Source organism: Perna viridis, chromosome 5 (assembly GCF_037379345.1).
Source record: "Perna viridis isolate PV_CMFRI_1.1 ecotype Kerala chromosome 5, ASM3737934v1, whole genome shotgun sequence".
Lineage (NCBI taxonomy): Eukaryota > Metazoa > Mollusca > Bivalvia > Mytilida > Mytilidae > Perna > Perna viridis.
In genome coordinates this window covers 34,834,363-34,860,759 of record NC_142449.1, presented here as the reverse complement: position 1 = coordinate 34,860,759, position 26,397 = coordinate 34,834,363, and the positions used below count along the sequence as shown (strand labels likewise).

Below are 26,397 nucleotides of genomic sequence, written 5' to 3'. Positions count from 1 at the left end.
GAACACCAGTCCAATATACCTTAAGTTAAATTGTATTGCCCATTTGATTTGAAGTGTTTTCTTTCGCGTGATAAACATCTATGAATATTCAATGTAAAACATATCCGAAAATAAAGTAACGAAATAAGAAACCTTCATATTTCTGAAATGAAATGTTAAAAATAAACAAAAATACTATTAATTTTTATCATTTGCCACACGTTATTTCTTAACTGATTGTTTAACAAACTGCGTATGGCGTTGGGTAATTGTTTTATTATTTATTTTCTGTTCTTCAAACATGTAGTTATTCATTGGTTGTTCTTAAATAATGAGTAATTCATTTTTAATGAGTTTTTGATAGTGATACCTGGGTTTATTTATCAGATTCATCAATTGTGAAGAGATTGCTGGACAGTAAATAATGGTACGTTCGATTTTATTTTAAAAAATTAGTTGATGCGAGGCACCCCCAAATCTTGGATCACTCTTTTCGTGTTTATATACTAGTCGGACTGCGTATTTGACAGTGAGAGCAAGACCCCGTGTCGGTATCCAGGTTTATCATTTGCATGCCAAACTGTTTTATCCAATAGATACTGTGGTAACATCATCATCACAAACGTGGTACACATTAATTATATGATCTTTTAAATTTTTATCCTTTGCCGCTTCTTCAACAGTTAAATGTCCACTTGATAATCTTTTCCCGCCTTAAGTTTGATCTGGTTTGTATATTCTTTGTTCTGTTCAATTTGATTTTTGATTTTGTTAGCTTACATACTTTGAACTGTACTTTACCTTCTTCACTGCTCCAGTAAATAATTTGAGCAAAATAAAATGTCTAGACGATGTAAGAATGATCATTTTATTAAATTAAGCAAGATATGTATATTTACACAATGTACAATGATTCGACCAAATCAACTATCCATACGCTCATTCGACCTTGTAGCAACGCATTTTGTTCTCATGTGCTGAGTTTGTGACATACATGCATTGTTCGTCAGTGTCTCAGCTGTTTGGGCGGAGCTTATCATGATATGTACCGGTATTATGAAACGATACAATTCTAAAAAGTCGATAAGTAACGAAAAATGGTTTCAGATCATTTAATCAACATGTTTTTTTTTTATATAAATAAATTGAATTACTTTAAATCAATGTTTCCGGACTTTGTGGTAAACTCTTTCCAAACAATCATCAACAAATAAACCAGAAAAATTCATATAATGAAACATCTTCTTGGCTTGATGTTTAGACATCCCTTTCCTTTGGAAACCAATTGCAGATTTGAAGCAATATAACAAGTTAAAGATATAACACAACTGATGGCATATTTTCTATGGCGAAGTAAAAAAAAAAAGTATAAGAGCAATTCTACTGAACTATGAGAGCTATATCTATATGATATTCTATCACATTTTGTGTAAGGAATTATTTTAAATGAGCTTTCGTCAATAAAAAAAGAACGGAAAGTTTCTCTCTACAAAACTTACATCACTGATATTTAGTCTTTGTCATGAAATCAATAATCAGAGTACCCATCCTGCATTTCCTGGGGGTAGTATTCCTCAGCTAAATCAGATACTCCACTGATGATTTGTCGTCCAGCCCCAAAACTCATACCCGATTGGTTTGCTCCTTGGTTGCTACCATACTGTAAATTAATATATCCTTGGCCTTCTTGTGCCATATCGTCTGCGCGTATGTCTGAAATATGTCTTGGTGTGCCAATACGCATACCTGACTGACTGGCAAATTGGTTGCTTCCAGACTGAAGTCCTATGACTCCCTGTCCCGATTGGTCGAACTCATCAGCTCTTATGTCAGCTACGTGCCTTGGAGCTCCCATACGCATTCCGGACTGACTAGCAAATTTATTTGTCCCAGATTGTAGACCAATATATCCTTGACCCTCTTGGTCGAATTCGTCTGCCCTGATATCGGCGATGTGACGAGGTGCACCGAAACTCATTCCCTTTTGACTTGCACCTTTATTACTTCCATACTGCAGCCCGATTACTCCTTGCCCGTCTTGAATGGCGTCATCAGCTCTGATATCCGCAATGTGACGCGTTGCACCGAAACTCATGCCTTTCTGACTGGCGAATTTGTTTGTACCAGACTGTAAACCTATCACACCTTGTCCCTCTTGTGTCATATCGTCGGCGCGAATGTCAGCAACGTGACGAGTTGCACCGAAGCTCATACCCTTCTGACTTGCGAACTTATTTGTTCCTGACTGCAGACCTATCATACCCTGACCTTCCTGGGTCATGTTGTCTGCTCGAATATCAGCAATGTGTCTGGTAGCACCAATTCGCATGCCTGATTGACTTGCGCCCTTGTTACTACCGGATTGTAAACCGATAACTCCTTGACCTTCCTGTACCATGTCATCCGCTCTGATGTCTGCGATGTGTCTGCTTCCCCCTATTCTCATTCCAGATTGACTTGCGAACTTATTTGTTCCTGACTGGAGACCTATCATACCCTGACCTTCCTGAGACATGTCGTCTGCTCGAATATCGGCAATGTGCCGGCTAGCGCCAATTCGCATACCGGACTGACTTGCACATTTGTTTGTTCCGGCTTGTAAACCGATGATGCCCTGTCCTGCTCTCAGTTGTTCGTGTGTAAAGTTAACAACACGCTTCTCTGTTGGTTTATTCCCAATGGTCGGTCCTTGGAAGTTGTGACGTTGTGCCTGAAGAACATAAGATTTTGCAAATGTCATAGATGAATTATTTTACAATTTACAAAATTCTTTTTGCTTTAAGTCGACATACTTACCTATTGGTATTTAAAAACGTTAACAATAATATGCCAATCATGATGTTACTATAACATGACTATCATGCAGATTGTTGGGAAATAAACCCATCATGCATCGATTTTAGCAACAGATATTCGAACCGCGGACAATGTCTTACTTTGGATATGAAACATGGGTCCTACTTTTTGCCCATCTTCTACCTAGCCTATTACATCAGCTAACACAATCGTATAAAACATAAAATCATTGACAGACATTTAGCAAATTAAAAATAATTTTGCAGCAGTCGTATTACTAGTAACTAGCAAATGCTGAGGCGTCTCAAATGAACATAGAGAGTATATTCGCTTTTTCAAAGCCTTAAACATCTGCCACACTCAGTATTTAATCCCGTCTTTTTATGCAAAGCAGAACAGTACAACGTAAGAGCTTCGTGGACTTGTTATACGAGTAGTGTTTAAACCTTGTATTTTTTTTCTCATATATTTTTTTTCTCATATACTGTAGACCCGTGCAGGTCCGGGTGTCAAAAGAATAGGCATGCAGCAGCGCTAAGCTTGTCGTAAAAGGTGCTCAGAACCCTAGCCAGGGGCTAGGGCGTTTTGCCCGCAGAGCAACTGGGTTGTGTGCCCCAGGTGGTGGAATGGGGTACCCCTGGTGTGTTACATGCTGGGGTTGTCAGACTATATTACGGAAAACCTGACCGCAAACCATAGTGGTGCACTGTGTTGGGAAAGATGCCACGTTCCTCGCACGTTAAAGAACCATACTGTGGTATTCTCCCGGAGTAGGAACCATAAGGCTCCGCTGCATGAGGCTAAATTGCCCGACCCTACCCACCTCTCCCTATTTCCAGTGGCAATCAAAATTTGTCGACCCCATTATCCTTGTGTCCCATCTCATTTTTCATTTTATCATCATCATTTCACGTTCATTTTATCATCCATTTCATGTTCATCGCCTGAATATAGCTGAAATATTGCTGCTCGGGCGTTAAACCCCAACAAACAATCAAACAAAATCATATACTATATAGCAGAGTCTATAATCTAGCGGAGTAATAAATCAAGAAGCAGTTCCAGGTCTGCAGAGACCGAGGCCGTTTTTATTTCAATCGGTGTACATTAATGTACAATTGTAACTGCCATGTTTAGCAGGACAAAGGAAGCAACTGTCTGTATAAAACTGCCTGTCGTTAGAAGTAATTGATACGGCAACGCCTGTGCCGGTCCTTATTTTACCTAGGGTAAGGGACGTAACTCTTTAAATCAGTGATATGTATGTATCATATTCAATTTCACTAAAGCCTATCAAGCTCTCATTTGAAACAGAATGCAATCAATATAATTTACTTTAATGCTTACATGAGATTGATGTAAAATGATGATACAAACGTACAGTGATTTATAAAAGTTGTGTCCCTTAACCTAGGCCTACCTCTTTAAACGCAGATATTATGAGCGTCACATGCTGTTATGTGAACTCAAATGGTAACTGATACAAAATGTACTTTATAAACGTGTATACAAAGCCAGAAGAAATCTTTTGTTTTGTAAGAAAATCTTAATTCAATTAAGAGTATTCATTTTTCTTCTACAATATTTTAATTTTGGTTGAGAATTACTTTCCCTGTTTTATTTCATTCCCATTCATATGTGCGCGTAATTTTTATGTCTTTTGTTAGTTCGATCGAAAACAAGACAAGAAGAAGCAAACCATAAGTTAATTTTCTATGTATACCTTAACTTTAAAGCGAGGGGATCGACTTTTAATGGTAATTTAAATTGATAAGCAACACATATATGTAAGGGTTCACCGAAAAAAAAACGATTCAAGTTTGTTCAAAATGCAGTCATTTCTTTCTCTATAAACACCTCTTACACACGGTTTTATGTACATTCTTTTACAATGCATGAATTCTACCTTGTGATACACTTTTCGTTTCGTTAAAATACATTGTTGTGATTTTAATGGAGGTTTGTCAATTGTATTAATAACCTGTTTTATTTCGGGTACTATCGTGAAATATGCGAATCTTTTCATTATAACGTGCAAGCAATATCGCCTAGGCCCATTGTTTAAAACAACTTTGAAGCTTATAGAATAGGCAAAACCAGGGATAGCCGTGTTTTAGGCAAATCATTCTACACACATGAATACAAGAGTCACAATTGTACGTTTATTTTACCGTATGTACTATTCCTTGCAACAAAATGAATGCATAAAATGTTTCAAAAAAATTCTAGAGTAAAAAAAATAGAAAAAGTACTGTGAACAACCGTATAGTTATGTTTACTGTTGTATACACATACAAAAATGCAGAAGACAAGTACGAAGGGTTTGTTTAAGAAAGCAAGCGTCTACGTCATACCAAGGTCAGAGTTCATGCGCAAGGCTGTTGCAAGTTCAAGTAATCACCTCCCTCACATCCAATGGAAATTAATTTACTTTTAATCAAATTTACAACTTAACAAGACAGTTATGGTATGTTTATTCTTCTTCCTCTTCTTGTGCTACCTCCTCTACAGCTTGAGGTTGTGGGGTAGGTGCTGGTTTACCGTGCTGTAAGGCGAACTCCTCGGCCAAATCGTTAACCTTGACATTTGTAATATGACGTTGAGCGCCGAAACTTGTCATGCCTTTCTGACTGTCTCCGCCGACGTATCCCATGTCTAATCTCAACACGGATGTACCTTCTCTATCTAACTCGTTAACTTTGACATCTGATATGTGACGGATAGCACCGAATCCTCTCATGCCAGCTTGACTGTCGAATTTGTTAGTTCCACTTTGTAAATTGATCTCCTTGTTACTTTCTGGATCATACTGATCGGCCCTAATGTCGCAAATGTGACGGACTGCGCCCATAGCGGTCATACCTCTCTGACTGGCAAATTTGTTGGTACCTGATTGGAGGTTGATCTCACCCTCCGCCTCTTTAGAAAACTTATCGGCTCTGATGTCAGAGATGTGACGGACGGCACCCATAGCTGTCATGCCTCTTTGGGAAGCGAATTTGTTTGTACCGCTCTGGAGCCCGATGAGACCACAGCTTTGTTTAAGTTGCTCGTATGAAAATTTGACGGCACGTTTTTCTGTTGGTTTAGCACCTATTGTAGGACCATTATAATTCAGTCTTTGTGCCTACAAAGACAAAAGTGAACCTATTTTATTTTCAGGCTAGATAAAGAACACCGCATCTTCCATATTAGTCGAATCACCAAACAATTTTACAACATAAACACAAAACGTTTAACCGTTAAAAAGCAAGACAAACGCAAAATTGAAATGAAAGAAAAGCTTAGGGACTCTCGTGCTTCAGGCGGTACATACAAAATACTTCTTTACGTTTGTGTCAAATTTGAAAACCTTAGACGGTAATCTGGATAGTTTTCTGAATGAAAAATGATGTAAATGAACTTCTTCTGTTCTTTGTATTATCAAATTTATCCAAGAGCTGCGAGACAATGTTTAGTATCATTCATAATGAGAAAAAGCCATGCAAAGGAAAATAGATTAGTAGCAAAACCCTCAGAGAAAAAAATGGTAAGTGGTTTAGTCTTAAGTATCTTATCTGTATAATGAATTCCACTATGTGACAGAATTTTAAGGTTTAAAATTTACCGAAAACAACTCGAAAGAAAAAAGTGGAGAAAACGAAAACAGCGGAGGCTTATTCAAGATTAAGATTTTATACATCGATATGAATTTATCAATATGACCATAAAAATAAAATTCATGGTTGGATTGTAATTTTTAATAATATTTGAAATTCTAATAAAGCCCTGCTTCATCATATATATATATATATACAAAAACGAACCCGGAATTTCAAACAGAACAAATTTGTCAAAATTTCACGTCTTTAATTTGTACCACAGAGAAATACTTAATAAGGCCACTATACTACTATATTCTGGGAAAAACACTATTGGATGGCCAGTATGTTTTATTTCTCGGTATGTTTGATTGAACTTGGTGTCTACATGGGTATAAAGAGGAAAGGTCACCTTGAAATCTTACCATCAACGGCGATCAGTTGGAAAGCGTTGTCTTTAAGCATTTTCCAGTTGCTTCAAAGTCATGTAAAAACATTGTGATATAGTAGACAGGCAGACGGATTGTTGAGTTTAATAGTTCGAAGATTTCATAACAAATTGAAAACGTTCAATCCCTGTATACTTTCTAATAGTTCCAACCAAATTGTCAATACTATCTTCCTATGCACTTGATCCAAAATGCTGCTGATGGAAGGCTTCTCCTTAAAACACGTGTATGGAATATCGAAATTTGCGATATATATGATTGGTATATTTGTATTCAAATTGCCGATAAAAATAATAAATCGTCGCTCCTTTCAAAGTATAGAATCATATATGCTACTGCATCGAATCCTTGGGTACTCAAAAGGAGATCGGTTATAATTTTCCAGATTCGTTTTCTGTAGGGTTCTCTTCGGATCAGTTATGTTTTTTTCCTTTTCTTCGTGAAACAGCAGAAAACAAGATTGTCAAAGATTTTTTTAGTCCATATTTCAAGTGTTTCTAGGAGGTCGGTTAGTTCTAATATCCCTTTTATGAACTTTTATTATTTAGACGAATTCCATTTGAATTTCTCGAACCTTAGAATTATTTGAAATCTGCTTATTGTGTTTTAAAAGTTGAATGTGTTTTTTTCCTTAATATCTTTGTGATAATAGAAATTGGTCTAGAGCAGAAAAGTTGCTTAAGATTTGTTTAGATCCTTACTGTTCTTTCGTGATATATTGAAATACTTTTAGAATTACGAGTGCAACGATAGCATTTCATGTTTTACAAGTAGATTTCAATTTGTCAAAGCTATGTAATTTTTGTTTTGTTACATCAAACGTGGTATGACAAAGGAAAATCTCTTACTCAATAAGGAAAAATACCTATTCGGATATGTTATAAAACTTACGTTTTTCAATATTTTAAAATTTTTCTTAAAGAGAGACTCTTATTTTGGTATTCCAAAAGGAGGTGAAAATGGACATTTTGGCTGTTAGAACTGTATAATCCGCTCCTCCATATAGTATTTTATTCACTAGAATAATTTCTTATGGATAAAACACTTAAATCGAAAAGAAGTAATTATTACAACAAGTCAAATGAACTGACATTAAAAGAAATGTAAAACTCTCGTTATAATGCCAAGAAAAAATACGTCCTTTTAAGTATTAAGGATGTGTAGGTAGGTAGGTAAAAAAATATTTAAAAAAAAAACTATCTTACGGAAGAATTTCTTGACTTAAATAGTAATCAACAAAAAATGACAGTTATGTGGCATTTCATAAAAAATACGTTTAAATGAGCTAGAGTAGGCAGAAAATAGGCTATATAGGGTAACATTAAACATACATTTTTCTCTGGCGTAAGTGGTTGATCTATGAAAATCAATTCTGTACATAATTAATGTTGTTCAATGGAGATGCAAACTTTGTCCAAATTTATTTATTTCCAAATGAAAAAAATAATTTATGTGATATCTAGAATACTATTTGGTTATTTTTTATTCTTCAACTCCTCTAACTTTATTTACGATTGTGAAAAAAGAAACGATGATGTTTTACTGTAAGAGAACTGGTATTGTAAGTATCATAGGTGTTAACCTCCCCTTATGACACGCAATGCTTTCTATATATTACAATGATCTTCATCACATGTTAAAGGTCAATTTGTTTTGACCAGAATTGATGTAATTTATTGCCATTTTAATCCGAAAATTCAAATAAAAGGAGAGAAAATTCCGAATGGGGCTCAATCTCCCGCTTTGACACTGGCACGTCAGCAGGAGATTGTTGATTTTTTAAACGAATTGTCGGGAGGTTCCCATCGAAAGCGGGAGACTTACCACCCATGAAATTGCTATTGAATTAAATGAAAATATTTTATATATTCACATTATATTGCTAATATTTCGAAAATAAACTAATTAGAGTTGCATTGATTTACAATGGTGTTTTCAATCATATGGAAAGACTAAAGGCAAACTCTCTGTGTATGTGTGTGTGAGTTTCAAGTTGTATGGCAAAAACACTGAAAATGGAGACTGTGAAGGTAAAGCTATGTATCAATATAAAATTTTATTTTGATCACAACATAGCAAGATTTTCATTTTGTTACCATGTACGTACAGAGTAATAAATAATTTGTTAAAAGTTTGTCCTATATATTACAAGTTCATAGAGAAAATTTACACATCTTTGACGAATGAAAGACGGAGCGGCTCCGGATTTCCGCTTTTGCAGGCCTGCCGAGGAAGCACAACAATCCGTGGGGAAATGCAAGCGAAAGATAAGCGACAGTAGAAGGAAAAGAAAGATTTGTAGAAGTTCATCGATAAAAAATATAAAAAAAATAAATATTTATATTTTCACAATGATATGACATTAACATTTCTCCCCTGGCTTTGGTGATAAATTAAGGTCATTTGTATTATTTCTTGTTTTTTATCATTATTTAAACGACGCCGTTTTAATGTTCGTTGTTATTATCACTGAGCGATGAGCTAGTCTGAAATGTTCTTATTCGTATTGTGGTTCTTCGACTTCCTGTCCTTGTTGTTTGGCGGCTTCTTCCAGTTCCCTACGGTATTGCTGGTATTCCTTTGGAGTCATGTCTAAATCTTGGCGTTTCATGTCTTCAGCAAGATCAGATACTTTGATGTCAGCGATATGCCTCTGGCTTCCGAAGGATGTCATACCCCTCTGAGATGCTCCCTTGTTGGTACCGTATTGGAGAGGAATTTCAGCCTGAGCCTCTCTATCGAGGTCATCTGCCCTGATATCACAAATATGGCGGACAGCACCAAATCCTGTCATTCCCTTCTGTGATGCAAACTGATTGGAACCAGCCTGGAGACCGATGTGTGATTGTGTGTTGGGGTCGAACTCATCGGCTTTGATGTCAGATACGTGTCTAATGGCTCCAAATCCTGTCATTCCTCTCTGACTGGCAAATTTATTGGTACCGGCCTGCAGAGTGATAATGTTATCACCAGCTTTGTCGGCGTCGTCGGCACGGATATCAGCAATATGTCTGACGGCACCAAAACCTGTCATGCCCTTCTGACTGGCGAACCTGTTTGTACCGGCTTGCAAGGTCAATAATGTAGTACCTTCTTTGTCAAGGTCATCAGCTCGGATATCGGAAATGTGGCGAATGGCTCCTATCCTCATGCCTTTTTGTGAAGCAAACTTGTTTGTACCGCTTTGAAGACCAATTGTACCGTGGCTGTTTTTAAGTTGCTCGTACGTAAATTGTACTCGGTGTTTTTCTGTAGGTTTTGAGCCTATCGTCGGTCCATTGTAGTTATGTCTTTGGGCCTACAAGAAACAAAAAAGGTTTCTTGTTATTTAAAAGGGTTTTTGAATGCGGTTAGCAATGTGAAACACAAAGCACCATGGAACAATAATTAAAACAAGATTTCATCGAGAAATTTATTAAAATGACTTGGCCTTAAGGGATCCGACGATAGGCTCCCCTTTCCAAAATTCTGTTGCCATGGAAATATATGAAAACAGAAATATGAAAATACCGTTGTATATATGTTTAGTTTATGCAAAATGTTGGTTATATCGAAAGAAAGATATACAAAATGCAGCGAAAGTTTCAAAAACGTTTCCATGGTAACAGAAAGTGGAATATACAACGACTTATCGCTTATCTTCTAGGATGCTACTGGTGATACATATTGATAAGTATTACAAGAAAGATTAGATCAACTACGTGATTGAAAATAGATTTATATACCATGATTAATTTTGTTAATAAGCAGTAATTTTAGATGGTTGAGTATACATTGCTATTTGATTAAACAGATGTGTACTAGTATATAGTTTTACACGTTAGCCTCGTTTGAAGAAAAAAGTGAGTAGGGTTATATATTAGTACGTACTTACTCAAGTACATAGTTCCCGATGAAATCACTCTTGCGTATCTTTTGTTACTATGGCAAGCATAATAGATATCAAGCGGAAGACAGCGAACACTGTTAGATCAGTTCTAAGCCATATCTTGTAATATTACAATTACAAAGCCAACAACATCTGTTCAGAACAAGTTCTAACAAAGCAGGCATTATATAGTAATTATTAGTTTAGTTTATTCTAGCAAAATACACTACAACATATTCACAAACTACATAGAAAATAGTCAGTCTAGTAACGTACGGAACAGAAACTAGACACACTTTTATATGAGCAATATTTCCCTTTCATGCATAAGGTTAAATTGGTCTTTTACGAATTATTCCCAACAAAGACGTTGCAACAATGCAATCCATGCATTCGATTACGAAAACCTGCAATGCAGTTTAAGAAACAAAACGATTTTAGCCGCTTAGTATTGAAAGAATTCCTTGACATCTATTTTAAAATTTTGTACGTTTTTATCTGGAATTGATTGCACTAGTATTAGTACACAATAACTGCCCTGTGATACGGCATGTTGTCGAATAATTTCGTAATTATTCTGGTTTCTGTGACTGTCATGTTCATATCAAAATAAACAAAAATAATCTAAAGTATGACCCCGAAATACTGGTATCAATGAAATAATTCCATTGTTCCACTTAAAGTTAGAGTCTTTCTTATAACTAATAACTGTTTTACGGACTAATCTACTTCTATTCCCCGGTAGAACTCAAAATATCAAGAACTATATCTTCATGCTCATTATTTCACAAAAGCGTTACAAATAACCAATATCTTCCTAACACCAGTCACATGAAAACAACTCACGTTCGTGAGCAAGTTCACATGCAAAAATACACATATCGTTCAAATGGGCAACCAGAAGGTTTGATCGAGTCTGGATGCATTGAAACCCATATCATCCTGGTCATAGCCACAGGATTCGGAATTTACAATCGTAACATTTCTGACTTTTCGCTTTGTCTCATAGTGAAGCGGAATATTAGAGAAATTCCGATTGTCTGAATACAATCATGATGTTCCCTCAACATAACACATTGTTAAACGCTCAATCTAAGTATGTCAATAAAAATATGACATCGTTATGCATATGTGTTTAAAATCTACATGTTTTCTTTCAACATCGATTTTCATTAATTTGAATAGTACTACTGTAGATAATTCGCACTTTTCCCAAGACTCTCTAAACTAGATTTACTTAAAAGATTTTCAGTTGTTCTTGAGCACGATTTTGGTTATCCAGACTCGAACACACTTTCGTATGTTGCCAAAATTAGTTCAATAACGGAAAATCAAAAACAACAAGTAAACTTATCCTACCTCAGTTCCTACGTGGGAAATTGTTGCTAAAACCATTGGCAGATTTCTGGCCTCGTATAATTCTACTGTCTGGAATAAGCTTGTATTTGGTACGCCGTAAGCATGGGCTGCCTTAAGAAATTTCTCAATGTTTTCCATCTGAATTTCAGAATAAAGAAGAATTAATATTAGTAAGTCATGATACGTAAAGCAGTAATGAATTTATCTACAGCTTTATTCAACATATTATGCATATTAAAGTATTGTTTCCGGTTTTTCATGTTTGAAATTCACCGAGATCAAAATTGTTTTAATCTCCATTTCCACTCATGCTATTTCTTTGACTCCAAAGTACAATGTAAAAGAAAGCAAAATATAGGGAAATATGTTCTTTTCCGAATCCACAACTGTTAAGAAAAATTCTTAACTCTGCTTTTTAACTACGAAGCAAAATATTGTAAAGACTTATATGATGTCAACACAATGAAAATATGAAAAAAGCGATACGCTGGATTTGAGTCCAGTACCAATAGTGGGCCTGGCACATTAGATAATTCAACACTTGTTATTTTAGAGGACAAATCAGTTCCTTTTATATCAAAGAGGATCGTCTTTTATTTTGCTATGTTTAAGCTCGCAAAATATACTGTATGAACATTTTAACTGTGATCTTTAATGTCGAAAATTCACATGTATCGAAAACTGTCGTACAAATAACTTACATATAGTCATTAAACATCTACCAATGTATATAGTTTTAAACTCATTCTTATTGTTTATTTTTAATTCACTCCTATTGTTAATGTTTAAATTCACTAGTTTAATTTAGTTTGGAATTTGTAAATAGCATGTGCAGAGAAAAGTGACATTATCTTCAGCGTGTTGAAGTTGGTCAGGGGATTGTAGAAGTAGAAGTAGAAGAGAAAGACCGAGTAATTAAAGATGCATTATATTCGATTTTTTATCATACATTGGCACTTTCGTTTACTTATAATAAAAGAGATACATTCTATCAAAATATAAGACCTGAGAGGTGTTGGTTTTACCTGTTTGAAGGGCAATTCGCTTGGAGATGGGGTCAGATTCAATTTGTTACATGCTGGTGGGAGACTCTCAGAGGGGGTTCCGTCGATTATCTTCTTCATCAAGCTAAAAAAGAAAATTTATATATAATGTCTAATGATTATCAATATTGTCTGTTATCATTTTTTTTTATTTGCAACTGACGAAGATTACAAGTGTCTGTTGATATTGTGATTTTTTCTTTCTCAAAGAATAGAATTTGTGTTTGAATTTATGTCCTTTACAAGGCTTTTTTCTTCTTACACAGTAATTTTTAGAAAATATTTCCACATCAGTAACACTTTTACACCAAAAATTAAACGTTTTTGACACAATAATTCATATAGGCTTTGGTGGTTTGGTCTTGGTGGAGTTTGTCTAGTCAAATTTGAAATAAGAACGGAATTTTGGAAGGTTACAAAACGTAGTTTGCAAATAATAAAAAATGATGTCCATAAAATGTCTGAGATTAGTATACATTGTACATACAAATATAATTGTTTTTCCTTTACAATATCTTTCTTTGTGTTGTTTTGTAGCATTTAATTATGAATCATTCATTTTTTTCTTACTCGTCCAATACAGGTGTTTCACTTAGATTCTTTGATACACAAATATTTATTTGTTGTCGTTTTTGCAACAAACTCTTGAATGTTAAGGTAAACACATACAATATTCATGGAACGTTGGGCGAAGTTTTGGTATATTCATGGTAAAGGTCCTGAAAAAAGTGTATGTGACTTAAAAATAAGACAGCATACCCTTTCGAATTCGAGAAGTTGATCAAGTTTGAGTAGTTGTTGGACAGAAATGTAGGAAGCTCTACAAGAGGATGATTGTCCAAAATATAATTAAGATCATGAACTTTGTTATATTTTTTCTTTAAAGAACAAACTTCTTGTTTGAAAATGTGGTTCTTGAAGTTACTAAGGCCAATACCTTTAAGTGCGTCTATGAATAAGTACAGTAATTTATGAAAGTACATGTATATGGTTTCCTTACTTGCAGAGAATGACACCATCCCTTAATCCTTTTTCTAAATTTGATGGACCTTCACCAATGTCTTCTCCGATCAACTGATTGATCCATCCTCGGACTTCAGATTCGACTGCTGGGTCGTATTTTGCGCCCATCTGAAAAACATAGGGAAGTTTGGAATGTAGACTAATATGTAAGTAACATACATCATAACGTCAAGGAAAACAAAATACGATAAATACAAGAACAATGAGAACGTCATAACACACAAACTTCAAAATTAATTTTAGAGTCAAATTTTACAAAGGAATTTTCTGTTATTACAAACTAGCTTCAAAGACTACAGAAAAATTACTACAACGAACGTGCAATATTAAAAACCATAGCTTGAAAATTGAAGTTAGTAAGACGATTACGTTTTCTTAACATACATGTAGATATCATAGCATAAATACTACAAATTCATACGTGCATTTTGCACTCGTTATATGAGCATATATGAGTTATATGAATGTTGTCATTTAAAGTGCAGACCAAGCTTCTGATAAGATTTTAGCGATCTCTGTCGAGTGGGTTGCTCAGATTTTGAATAAATATTGTGCATGGTTTTATAGGTTAAAGACTTATGACAATTGGAATTTCATACGCAGACGGTGTAATCAATTTCTTAATTACTTGATGTTTCAAGCAAAATTAATTGCGTATAAATTATGAAATTATTTTTGAAAAGAGAATAAGCATTTGATTTGAATGGTTTTTGGCTTTTAAGGTGTTGGAGAAAATAATGGACATAAGGCCACCTAGAATCGCAAACCTTTCAAAGTATGTCTTAAATCTCTGATAAAGCAATACTCCTGTGGCAATGTCTGTTATATCATTACGATGTCATTAGCTTAGAACGTTACTTGAATAAGGTCATTGATTTGGAATCGGTTTAAAATGGCGATTTTGGTGATACCAGCATGTTAACTTTGATATCAGCAATTACATCGTTTCTGTAAGTTCATCTAGATCTGAAGCGGTTTTGGGTGGTTTGAACCAGTTTTCACCGGTGTAAAGTTAACTTATCATTTTTTTTTCGTTTGAATTTATATTAAATGTAAAGATGAAAACTGATTTATCTAATAATTTTTTTCTTCGTTTTGATCATTTGTAGAGTTTTCCTGAGAGAGATAATCAGCTTACTATTTATTCATGATTTTGTCAGGTGTACAATTTCAAACATCTAAATGCTATTTTAAAGCTTATCAAAAATTTGCGACTCCATAAAATTGACATTAGACACAAGAACTTCAGGAATAAATCAAAAATAAAACATGAAAGCTATTTAGTCGGTTACTGCATCTTAACAGCCAACTGGCAAGTGTGATGTGTATTGTGTGTACGATCTATGCAAGCTTTATTAGGTTTTGGCAGACAATATCTGGCAAATTATCAAAAATCAACCGCGAGTCTACATGGTTACTGCATGAAACAATCACGACGTCCATCTCATTCGTACTTTCTGATTCTAGATAATTTCTCCTAGTTATGTATGATGATGTCAAAACAGTTTTATTTTAAGTATAAAATATTTGTTTCAGGTGGATCTAAAATGTATGAGTTTTTAAAGTACAAAAAACCCAATTACTTCAACTAAGAAATTTGAAAGACATGATCTTTACATGTATATTTTCCTCCCTAGATTGAAACCTGTCTAAACTGTACCCCAAACAATCAAAAACCTGTCTAAACCGAACCACTGAACAATTGGAAAATCTATATAAACCAAACATTTTGTTAAATTCGTTTTATCAGTTTGAATTTAACCAAATACCTGTCTAAACCAATTTTAACGTAAAAAAATGTTCAGGTAATGCCAGGTTTCGTTGTATTTTGACAGCTGGTACTTTTTTGTCCAATTGAAAGTTCCATTCGTCCGTATGTTCTAAATTGGGTATGTTTGTTTAACATTCCATTAGATAGTATTTAAGAACTAAAGTTGCTTTTATTTCATCCAATGAATGCGGACACTAATTATTTAACCAAAAGGTTGTTGACTACAAAAAAATGAAATAAAAATAGTATTTTCATTGAAAACATGAATCAAGCAATACTGTGCAAATAATTTTAATTTCCTCTGTTTACTCCAGCATCGCTATCAAAAACATCTTAAAGTCTTCAGGTAGATTAAGGAACCATCTGTGAATGAATCATCAGGATGGAATTTGGCTATTTTTGCTTACTGTACTTTATTAAAGATAGGTAGAGATTACATACAATTAATGTATTGTGCATAGTGTGTACGGTGCGGTTTTATTTAGGACGGATAAGCTTTCTAGAACATGTGACTTCTCAAAAGAAAAAAAAATCGAATAAACCGCATGATATGCTTGCCTATTAAAGATTTTGTAATTCATTGGTATACTAATAATTTTGCCTTTATTTTAAAAGTTCGAGTTGTCTATGCTTGATTTTCTATGATATCATATTCACGCAATGTGCTCTGTTAAGCATACTATTTTCTTATACTAGTTTATTGATAATTTGGCTTTTATCTTAAAGTTTGATTGCCTTTGATTTATTATCTATGGAATCATGTGTCGTTTTCATTATAGGGACAGTTACAACATTGTAAGAACTTCACAAAGTGTGTTCTGAATTTTTAAGGAATTCTTTTGTAAGATGTCATGAATAGTCTCATATGTGATGACATTTGCAAAACATGCACTAATTCAGTCTAGTACATGTATATACGCAAACTACTGTACGCCTGTACACTTAAGTTAGTGCTTTTCTATTTAGCTGTGTATGTTACATAATTAATAGATCCTTTTTTCAGCAGTCGATATAATTTGACTCTAATTTAACCTCATACAGGCCTGTGTGCTTTATACATAGGGTGTGTCCTTTCTAGTCTCTATCCATTACATGTACTATTGCAGGTAGTTGGTTAGAGTCGCACTATTGCTATTTGCGCATGCGTTTATACCCGTTTGTAAGGATTGTCAGCAGACGGTTGTCGCCTTAGAGCGGCGCTCCGGATGATGCTCGTCTTTGGTGATGATGACCCTGATTTTGCACCCTGTCACACAAAGTGTTTGAGTTAGATCATAGCATGCAAAATCCACAGCAAAACAACTCATATTAGTTGAAAAACAAACACATTTCAAATACCGATAAACCTAAAGGAAGGTATACTGTCTATCAAAAAGAAGGTTGAACATAAGCGGAATTTAGGCAAAAGAGTAACTCTATCTACAGGTTTTCTTGATTTGTTTACTCTAGTAGGATTAATTTGGATTGTTGCTTTGAACCCACGATGTCAAGAAAAGAAAGGGGACGTCTTTGCATTTCCGGCAAATTTTCAATCAGTGAATTACAAAAAGAAAAGGGATGTACTATAGGGTGGTGGTACTGGAAACACACTACCTAATATAGATCCATCTGCTTTCATGTACCAAGGAGGTCAATGAAACCTGAAAGGTCAATGGGTGCGTATAAAGGAAACGTAAAACCATTGATGGGCTTTGGGAACTGGTTGGTTGGTATATTTTACCTGCATTTTTGCAAATATTAGTTTCCATTTCAGCTCATTTTTAAGTTCAGCTTTAGTCTTGCCTGACTGACATAATAACACGGTAGTAAAACACAAAATCAATAAAGCATGAAGCCATGCCAAACAAAATTAAAAGTACATTGATCGGTATATGACGAAATGATGTGCTTAAATTTTGTATTTTGTTTTATTTTATTTTTTGTTTTGCTTTCATTTCAATATTAATTGATACGTATATTTAAACAGCAAATGAAAATGAAACCAAATATAGCATCATCTGTAAACAAACCTACTTTTTTAATTCCTAAGTTGAAGTATAGAGACCCCTTCCGAAGTTCAATGTACTTTTAAGAAGAAGCAATAAGCTAAGTTAAGTTAACATTTGTGTGTAATTACAGCTGTAAATTCTACAATGGAAATAATTCGTTTGTCGAGTGGCTTGCACGTGTCACTGTCAAATTCAATCCGACTTAAGTACCTTAACTTCCGTTTAACATAACAGGTGTGATAATTGATTTGATATACGATAATATTGATAGAAATTATTTCATTTTTTGATTATAAATAAAATCAGATAAAGTCAAAAAAGAGGGGGAGTGTGATGCATAGATTGCGTAGGATAATTTCATCAAAGAATGTTAACAATGGAATCTAGAAACCGTTCACTCAGAATGGTGTTCTATTTTTAGACACCGGCAAAGGTATCAACCTTGAAGCATCAAAGAGGGGTATCGTGTTGCTTCACTTTCTGCTGAATATAGATTGTCTTAATCATCAAAAATGCCTCTTCTTTTAGTGGAAACCTAATCAATAATCACCGATAATAAACAAGAATATTGTTCATAGAATCTCGCAAGTCCAATTTTTTGTCAAAAAAAAAATCCATGAGAATAGATGCTAACCCTTCATTTCCTTGAACTCTATCACTTTAATTCCAGAGATTAAATATACGCACTTTATTTTTTCTTGTTATCCAATGTGAAGCAGGGTTAGTATTCCTTGTTACAAAATGTCCAACTTTAAGTTTGATTCCACGGAGAATATTGAGAAAAATGGTAAACATTTCGAATCATTGTTTAGTCCTGTCTGCTTACTACATAGAATTTATAAAAGCGATAATAAAAGCCATTCGCAAAAATCACTAGAATGAAAGAAACTGTCAAAATATTTATTCAAGAAAGTTATTACAACACAACTAAAATAAACTACTGTCGAAACTTAAAGAGAATTCTTACCTTACTGATGAGGGCACGATCCATTCCCATAGGTTTCACTCTATCAGCCATTTTGATTTATAAACTTTGTAAAAACTAAAATCTACACAGAAATTAGAAGAAGATAATCTATCTTGTTCCCGTTCACCAACAAACGGCACTCAAACTTGTGGAACAATTTTATTCAGCTGAGAGTCCCCCGACCTTGCTTCCGACGCCGTTCAAATACGAGTGGTGAAAGGCAGCGAGAAATAATACAAATTACAAATAACGAGCTTGTATGGTCTATGTACATCAAAAAACCCTACACTCTTCGCGATCGTATTTCAATACGCGCATGCCTTTGCCAAATAAGTGCAGAGAATAATCACATGTTGGATAATTTAACCATAGCAACCAGAAGCTTCTCGGAGAACCAATGAAATTCTTTGTAACATTTCATCAATGGCTGTGTTCTTATTTCCTTCTTCCTTCATGATTTTGTTCTTTGAAATGAAAAACTCCAAGGAATACGAAAACATAAGTGAAAATACATATTTTGTATATATAGCACGCGCACACGCGTAAATGTATGGGCACCGATACTGATTATGTCTAATTATTCAGAACAGGTGTATAGATTGTGATACACAGAGGCATTCTACTTGATTGGAACATTGCTGATTTATCCTATAACCTCAGGATGGTATCTAATGATGTAAACTGTTGTTTTGGGGTGATAACAAAAACTTGCGAAAAATCATTGCTATGGAATTTATAAATAAACCATTCATTGGATTCTGTCTTAACTTTCTAAGTACAATGACTGGCGTAGACTTTGATCGCCCTGGTTACGTAAACTTGATTTTAAGGAATGCCTTCTAGAAACGTATTCGTAACAACTTCATAGGGTTTTAAAGGTTCTATAATGTTCATATGTAACTTCTTAATCATATTATATTAATTAACACCAATATCTTCTCGAAAGTAGTGAATATAAGTCTGGAGGTTTATGTAAAAGTATGTTAGCGCTAAAAAATCATTTTTGATCAAACCTAAGCTCGTTGATCGCAATCCACGGTTACAGAATTTCATTTTTTTATTGAATATGAACATAAATAGCTTTGGGAGATCAGCTTTTTTCTAAGATATGTGATACTGGTACATTCTTTAGTACTGGTCAACCATTCAATCAAGTAAAACACTGCTTAGTCCAAATATTTGTTTCAAATAGGCGACTTTATAAAGCAATCTATAGAATTGCAAAAATGAGGTCCTTGTCAGTCACGAATCTTCGCTACATCTAGTTGTAATCCACGATCTTCTTTGTGTTGTCTATTGTTTTTTTTTATTTGCTTAATTTGTGCAAATTTATAAACAGTAATATCGCTTTAAGGGACGTGTACCAACCCTTAAAGTATGTATATTATATTATGCCATTTAATACAAGGATTGGCGTTTAAAGCCGGAGATTGTCTAGTCCAAATAATATGACCTTGAATACAAAATGTTAAGCTTTTTTTGGCCTGATTTTCGATTTATTTAAAACCTTGATTACTTTTCAATTTAATTTTTAAAAAAATTGGTTGTTATAAGTGCTTCTAAAATGATTATCCCGCAAAATTGACCAGGGCATGCAAGTTGCGTGCCATGAGGTATCAGGCAGTGATCGTATGCCGAAGGAATTCGATTTCTGTAAACAAATAACAGATCGTTACGTCATAAAACTATTAGTCGAAGACATATGGGTTGCATTTTCTGTGTTACGATTAGCATTTGAAATAATTTTCTTTGACGGGATGCTATCTTGTGGATCATCCTTCTCTTCTTGAGTTATTTATCTTTATTCTGCATCTGGCCACGGATATTGAGTAAACGATACGATAAAATCAACTAATCAGGTTTAAACTGGTAGCAAACATAAACATGATTGAATCAGGATGATCAAATAGTAGCGATGTTAATCCAATCGCATGTACCATAACATATGACCTCCTATAGTTTTGACCTTACTTCAATACAAAACAGATACTCGATAACCATCTGTAATTGCTGATTTTTAGGTATCAACCTGGTTACAGTTTAGCAAACTTTAAGGCACCTTTTATTAATTGTAATTTAAGTAGTAGTCTTTGTAAGAATCATGCAAATTCTGTAAAATGTGATACACCTAAAAAAAAGGCTTCATATTTTTATTTTTTGATATGAAGTAGATTTATGGGTCTATATTATGAAATGTGTAATTATTCATTCAAATCTGCTTGCCCTTAGGATATAATCAACATTGAAAATCTAATAGATTCTATTGTATTTGAGTGTCATTTACAGAGTTATCTCCCTTAATTTTGAAATCTACAGTGCATTCTATATAATTTTTATCTCCTAAGAGCATGGGTTATATGAAAACCCGAATATTAATTTCTGTTTACTATGGCATTTCAAACAAAATATCAAAAATAAAAATATGTAGGCTTTTCACCCATGAATCACATTTTGCATGATGAGTACTACTTAAAAATGTAACCAGATTCGATATGAAAATAGATGAAAGAAATCAATACTAAAATAGCTACAACAAATAATAAAACCAAGAGGATGTACATGTAGCCGGAAGCAACCACAGGGGCTTGCTCCTACTACCAAATATTTAGACCAAGAGGATGTACATGTATCAGGAAGCAACCACAGGGGCTTGCTTCCACTGTCAAATATGTAGCTCCACAGGTATAATACCAATAGGATGTACATGTATCAGGAAGCAACCACAGGGGCTTGCTCCCACTATCAAATATGTAGCTCCACTGGTATATAACCACGATAAGGGTGATCACAGATTTGGGGGGGGGGGCTCGCTTCAACCCATCTTTTTTTCAAATAAAACGAATATATTTACTGCTCAGCAATCACTTGACAAATGATGAATCTAATGAATAAACACAGGTATCACCATCAAATACTTCTAATTAAATCAACACAATGACACAATGATTTGAACGGTCAGACTCCGTATTTCTACAATCACTTGGACTACTGCGACCTTGTTGAGCAGTAAATAGTGAAATATTCGATTTTATTTGAAAAAAATGAGTTGAAGCGAGGCGCCCCAAATCTAGGATCACTTTTTCGTGGTTATATACTAGTGGGCTGCACATTTGATTACGGGACCAAGCCCGTGTGCACCAGTTGTAGTTGACCAATTTATAAGCTAGTTTTGTGCCCGGTGGGTTTGAGGGGAAAAAGAATTTATTCAATTTTTAAATAAATAAATGAAATGTATTTAGCCGTGGACAACAAAAATTATGTATCAATATTTTCATATTTCTCCTGTAACTTAAAAATGTAGATTTCCAAAAGAAAAAAAATCCCAACTCAACAGAAATGCCAGACCCTCTAGCCCCCTTTCGAGAAGAAAATGGTGTTATAACACTATAAAACTTACTGTATAGGTCACAACTTCAAATCATCATAGACTTTTAAAATGGTATCATACCGTATGTTATCAAACGAACATATCAAATTAAAATAAAATACACTTGTTAAATTAATCTGGCATGGTTCAAAAAGGTCAACGAGTCATGTTTTTGTGTAGGGTTTTGGTTATTTTCTTATCGATTTTCTCACAACTCCTTATCAGCCATAACATTGGTGACATTCCTGAGGCGCTGACAAACCAATAACTTGACACTAACTTAACCGGAAGTACCTGACCCAGCACCAACGAACAGCGTCGGACCTTCGGAACTCACTCTAGAATTAAGGGAGCGTAAACAACTTGGTAAATGCACTCATTTTTACTTAGCAATTTAAATCAACAAGTACTATCTTTAAAAAAAGAGATAGGTCCATTTTCTCGCTGTGTCAGTCTATTTGTTCAAATATTAATTCCGATGATGAAATAGACAATTAATATGATATTACTTACCCCATTGGTATTTTAAAATTATGTTGTGTCGATATATTCAACTGATATTGAAACCCCTTTATACGAGCTTCAAAACTGGCATAATTAGAGATTCTTTCGTTTATATTTTATTCCATAAACTGAGTGACCACAGTACTATCACGTTTCGTATTTCAATGAATTATTTAATTACTTACTTACTTAGTAAACTTAATATTTAAAATTATTAAACATATGAAATTCAAAGACTGTTTTTGATTAAAAAATTCCGGACAAAATTTTCCCCATGGAGCCTTGAATTTCAGTTTTCAATTTTCGGTTGGCTTGCCATCACTTTTATGAAAGTTTTAAGTAGGTCAATAAGTGCCAAGGCTACATCGGTTTCCAAAGACCCCGATGTAGCAACAACATTGTCTACTATACATGACAAGTATGTTGTCGTACCAGCAGACAAAGCCCAAAACAACATTTTTTTTTTCTGTAAAACGTTTTACATCCAATGTTTATTATCAGAGGTAGACGTACATATGTAGAAAACAATAGTAGTGATGACCTATACTGCTACCACACTCTCCAAAGAAAAGATTGTGGAAAACCATAAATCTGTGCTATCCACTTTTGGTCTCTACCAAGGACGATGATTGTGATTTACCGTCTATGTACTGGATTCCTAAACTCCACAAGAATCCATACAAACAACGTTTCATTACTGGATCTGCAAAATGTACCACCAAACCTCTTTCAAAACTTTTAACTTCTATACTCACAACTGTCAAAGAGGGTCTGCAGTCCTACCACGACACTTGTTACTCCCGTAGTGGTATTAATTCAATGTATATACTGAAAAATTCGAAAGATCTTTTGGAGACAATCAGTTCAAGGCTATTATCTGAATATAACAGCATTAAAACCTATGATTTTTCAACACTGTATACTTCTATTCCTCATTCTCAGTTAACATCCCGACTTAAAAACATTATACATCGTTGTTTTTTCAAATAGATGGTACACCTAGATACAAATATATAGTTCTTGGTAGAGATTCCTCATACTTTGTAAGAAATAATTCCCAATCATCTTCCAAATATACAGAGGAAGATGTTTACAAAATGCTGGAATTTTTAATCGACAACATATTTGTTTAGTGTGATTGATGTGTTTTTCAACAAACGGTCGGCATTCCAATGGGAAGTAATTGTGTTCCTTTACTTGCTGACCTATTCCCTCACTCTTATGGGGCTGACTTTATAGCTGACCTGATCCGAAAGAAAGAATATCGTTTGGCTAGATCTTTTAATCTCAGTTTCCGCTATATAGATGTATTATCTTTAAACAATCCTAATTTCGGGGATTTGATACATCGCATCTACCCAAAAGAACTTGAGATAAAGGATACTACAGACACTGTGAAGTCAGCCTCATATCTTGACCTACACTTAGAAATCGATGGTAAAGGAAAACTATTTACCAAACTTTACGACAAACGCGATGACTTTTCATACAAATTTGTCAACTTTCCTTTCATCTGTGGCAACATCCCTTCAGCACCTGCGTATGGAGTGTTCATATCACAACTCATACGTTATGCCAGAGCTTGCTGAAACTACGCAGACTTTTGGTATCGCGCTAGAACTCTAACAAATAGGCTTCTGGAACAGGTTTATGTTTCTACAAAATTGAAGTCATCACTACAAAAGTTTTATTGTCGTCCTCATCAACTCGTGGATCGTTATGGTGTATCCATCTGCACCATGAAAACGGATTTATTCAACGGGTCATAGTTTTCCTTTCCTCGTTTGTCTACCCCGGACTTGACTTTTTATGAGCAACTGGGCGGTTGTTTCTAGAAAAGTAGAGGACGATTACTCTACCAGTGCACCTGGTCTATGCTCCCAGTTTTAAGTGGAGTCCGAGTTGCTCATTTGCTTTTGTTACTTTGTATGTATGATTTTAGTTACTTTATGTTCTTTGTTGTGTATGTCTGTTTTCCATGTCTGGTCTTTGTCCCTGAATTGCATTCTTTTGATTACCGCTATAACCTTGGTTCCCTTGATTACTCTTTTATCCAATGAAATACGAGGTTGTATTCTCAATCGGTTACGTTGCCATAATTAAGCATCATGGGTGTCATGTGATGCCAAAGCGAACTCAATACCGACTGTGTCCGAACCAGGAAAGAGGAAGACGGTGCTAAACAATCTGAAAAAGATCAAGTCCTACTTTTACGTAAGACCTATATAAAAGTTCTCAACTTATTTGATATCTTAACCAAATCTTTAAAAGAGCATGAAACAAACTATTTTCAAATCTTTGCCTTCTTTACACGAGGAAAAACATTTGAAAGAAATCATGGTTCTATGGTTCACAACCCCCCCCCCCCAAAAAAAACACGGTACATATTTCTTTTAAGAAGACGATTGCCAATTTATACTGTTTCATTGTTGTCATTTTCTTTAGTATAACCTTTGAACGTAACATGAGGAATTGGTGTGTCTCGCTTGTAAATCGACGAACTATAGCCCTACACCGGTAGGTACATGTTCATTTTATACCCCGCCACATGAAGTGGTGCGATCTTGTGTGATATCCTCCGAAAAATTGCGTGTGTCCGTCCGTTTGTCTCTCCCCTTGACGGTTAAGCAAATTTTCCAACTTTGCATATTCATTTAGTATCAATCATGAAATACAGATCAGCTTTGAATTTAATTTCAGTTTGACTGCATTATTTACGCAAAACTTATGGTCGTTTTAAGTTGTTTCTACCACCAATTTTTACGATAACATGGCGGGGTATCATTTTATGTCAAATTAGATGCCCTATTTTTCAGTTTCCTGTTTGTTTATTCCGAAGCTACAGGTCCTGTGCTATATATATGTTTCATCCTTTCTTGGTCCAGTTGATTTGAATTCAATATCAATTTAGTTTAAAAGTACTGTATCTTGTTTGTTAAACCGGCATAAGAAAATTGATTGAAGCAAGTACATTTTAAGTAATATTGTTAGCGATCTTCTTGCACTCGTAATTAATTTCAGTACTGAATATTCGCATATAATTTGCATAAATATGTAGCTATACGCCACGTAGTGCTATAGATCCTCGCCGTGTTTACCGCCAGAGCGTCAGAGTTCTAGATTCATACGAGATACAAATGTACCTCTTTAGTATAATACACGTGTGTTCTATGTGTGTTTCTTGCTTGTACGAGAATGGAAAGTTTACATGAAATTATCGGTTAGCTTTGAACATTACCCAATTTCCGATTCATGCACTAGGGCTCGTTACAAGACTATATAGGTCATATACATTAGCACGCCCCGATATTTTATGAACATTCATTGCCAGTTGCTCAGTCTGGTTCCTAAACTGGTTCTCTGATCAATATCAAAAGCAACTCAAAGGTCGCTACAACCTACCTCTTTTAAAACATATCATACACATGTCTTTGCGTGTTTTTGCTTATATTAGAACGGGAAATTTACATTTTAAGACAAAACGATTGGTTTAGCATCGAATATATGTAATATTACTCAGTTTCCGACTCAAACACAGGCGTTCGTTACAATGATACATATAGCCATTGCCAGTTGTTTAATCTTGTTTGAAAACATTTGAGTCATCACGGTTACGAAAAAGTACGCAATCATATCAAGAGAACCAAGACTTTAGCGGAAGTCACTCGATTTTAGAGCATATCGCACCATTTCGGATGTTGA

General features: G+C 34.7%; 1 protein-coding gene across 5 annotated transcripts; it reads right to left on the bottom strand.

The window, feature by feature from the left end:
* Nucleotides 1–833: 833 nt before the first annotated feature.
* On the bottom strand, nt 834–19,046 carry LOC148617212 (uncharacterized). 5 transcript variants are annotated; one of them, XM_088584691.1, is made up of 6 exons: nt 18,825–19,046; nt 17,023–17,115; nt 14,076–14,206; nt 13,058–13,160; nt 12,033–12,170; nt 834–2,689 (listed from the first exon to the last, which is right to left on the bottom strand). In XM_088584691.1, the coding sequence occupies exons 1-6, from the start codon at nt 18,873–18,875 to the stop codon at nt 1,508–1,510; spliced, it is 1,698 nt and encodes a 565-aa protein (XP_088440817.1). In that variant the 5' UTR covers nt 18,876–19,046; the 3' UTR covers nt 834–1,507. The 5 variants fall into 5 exon arrangements, with proteins under 5 accessions (XP_088440817.1, XP_088440818.1, XP_088440821.1 ...); XM_088584695.1 differs by lacking the exon at nt 834–2,689 and adding an exon at nt 4,924–5,902; XM_088584693.1 differs by lacking the exon at nt 834–2,689 and adding an exon at nt 8,849–10,103.
* Nucleotides 19,047–26,397: the final 7,351 nt, after the last annotated feature.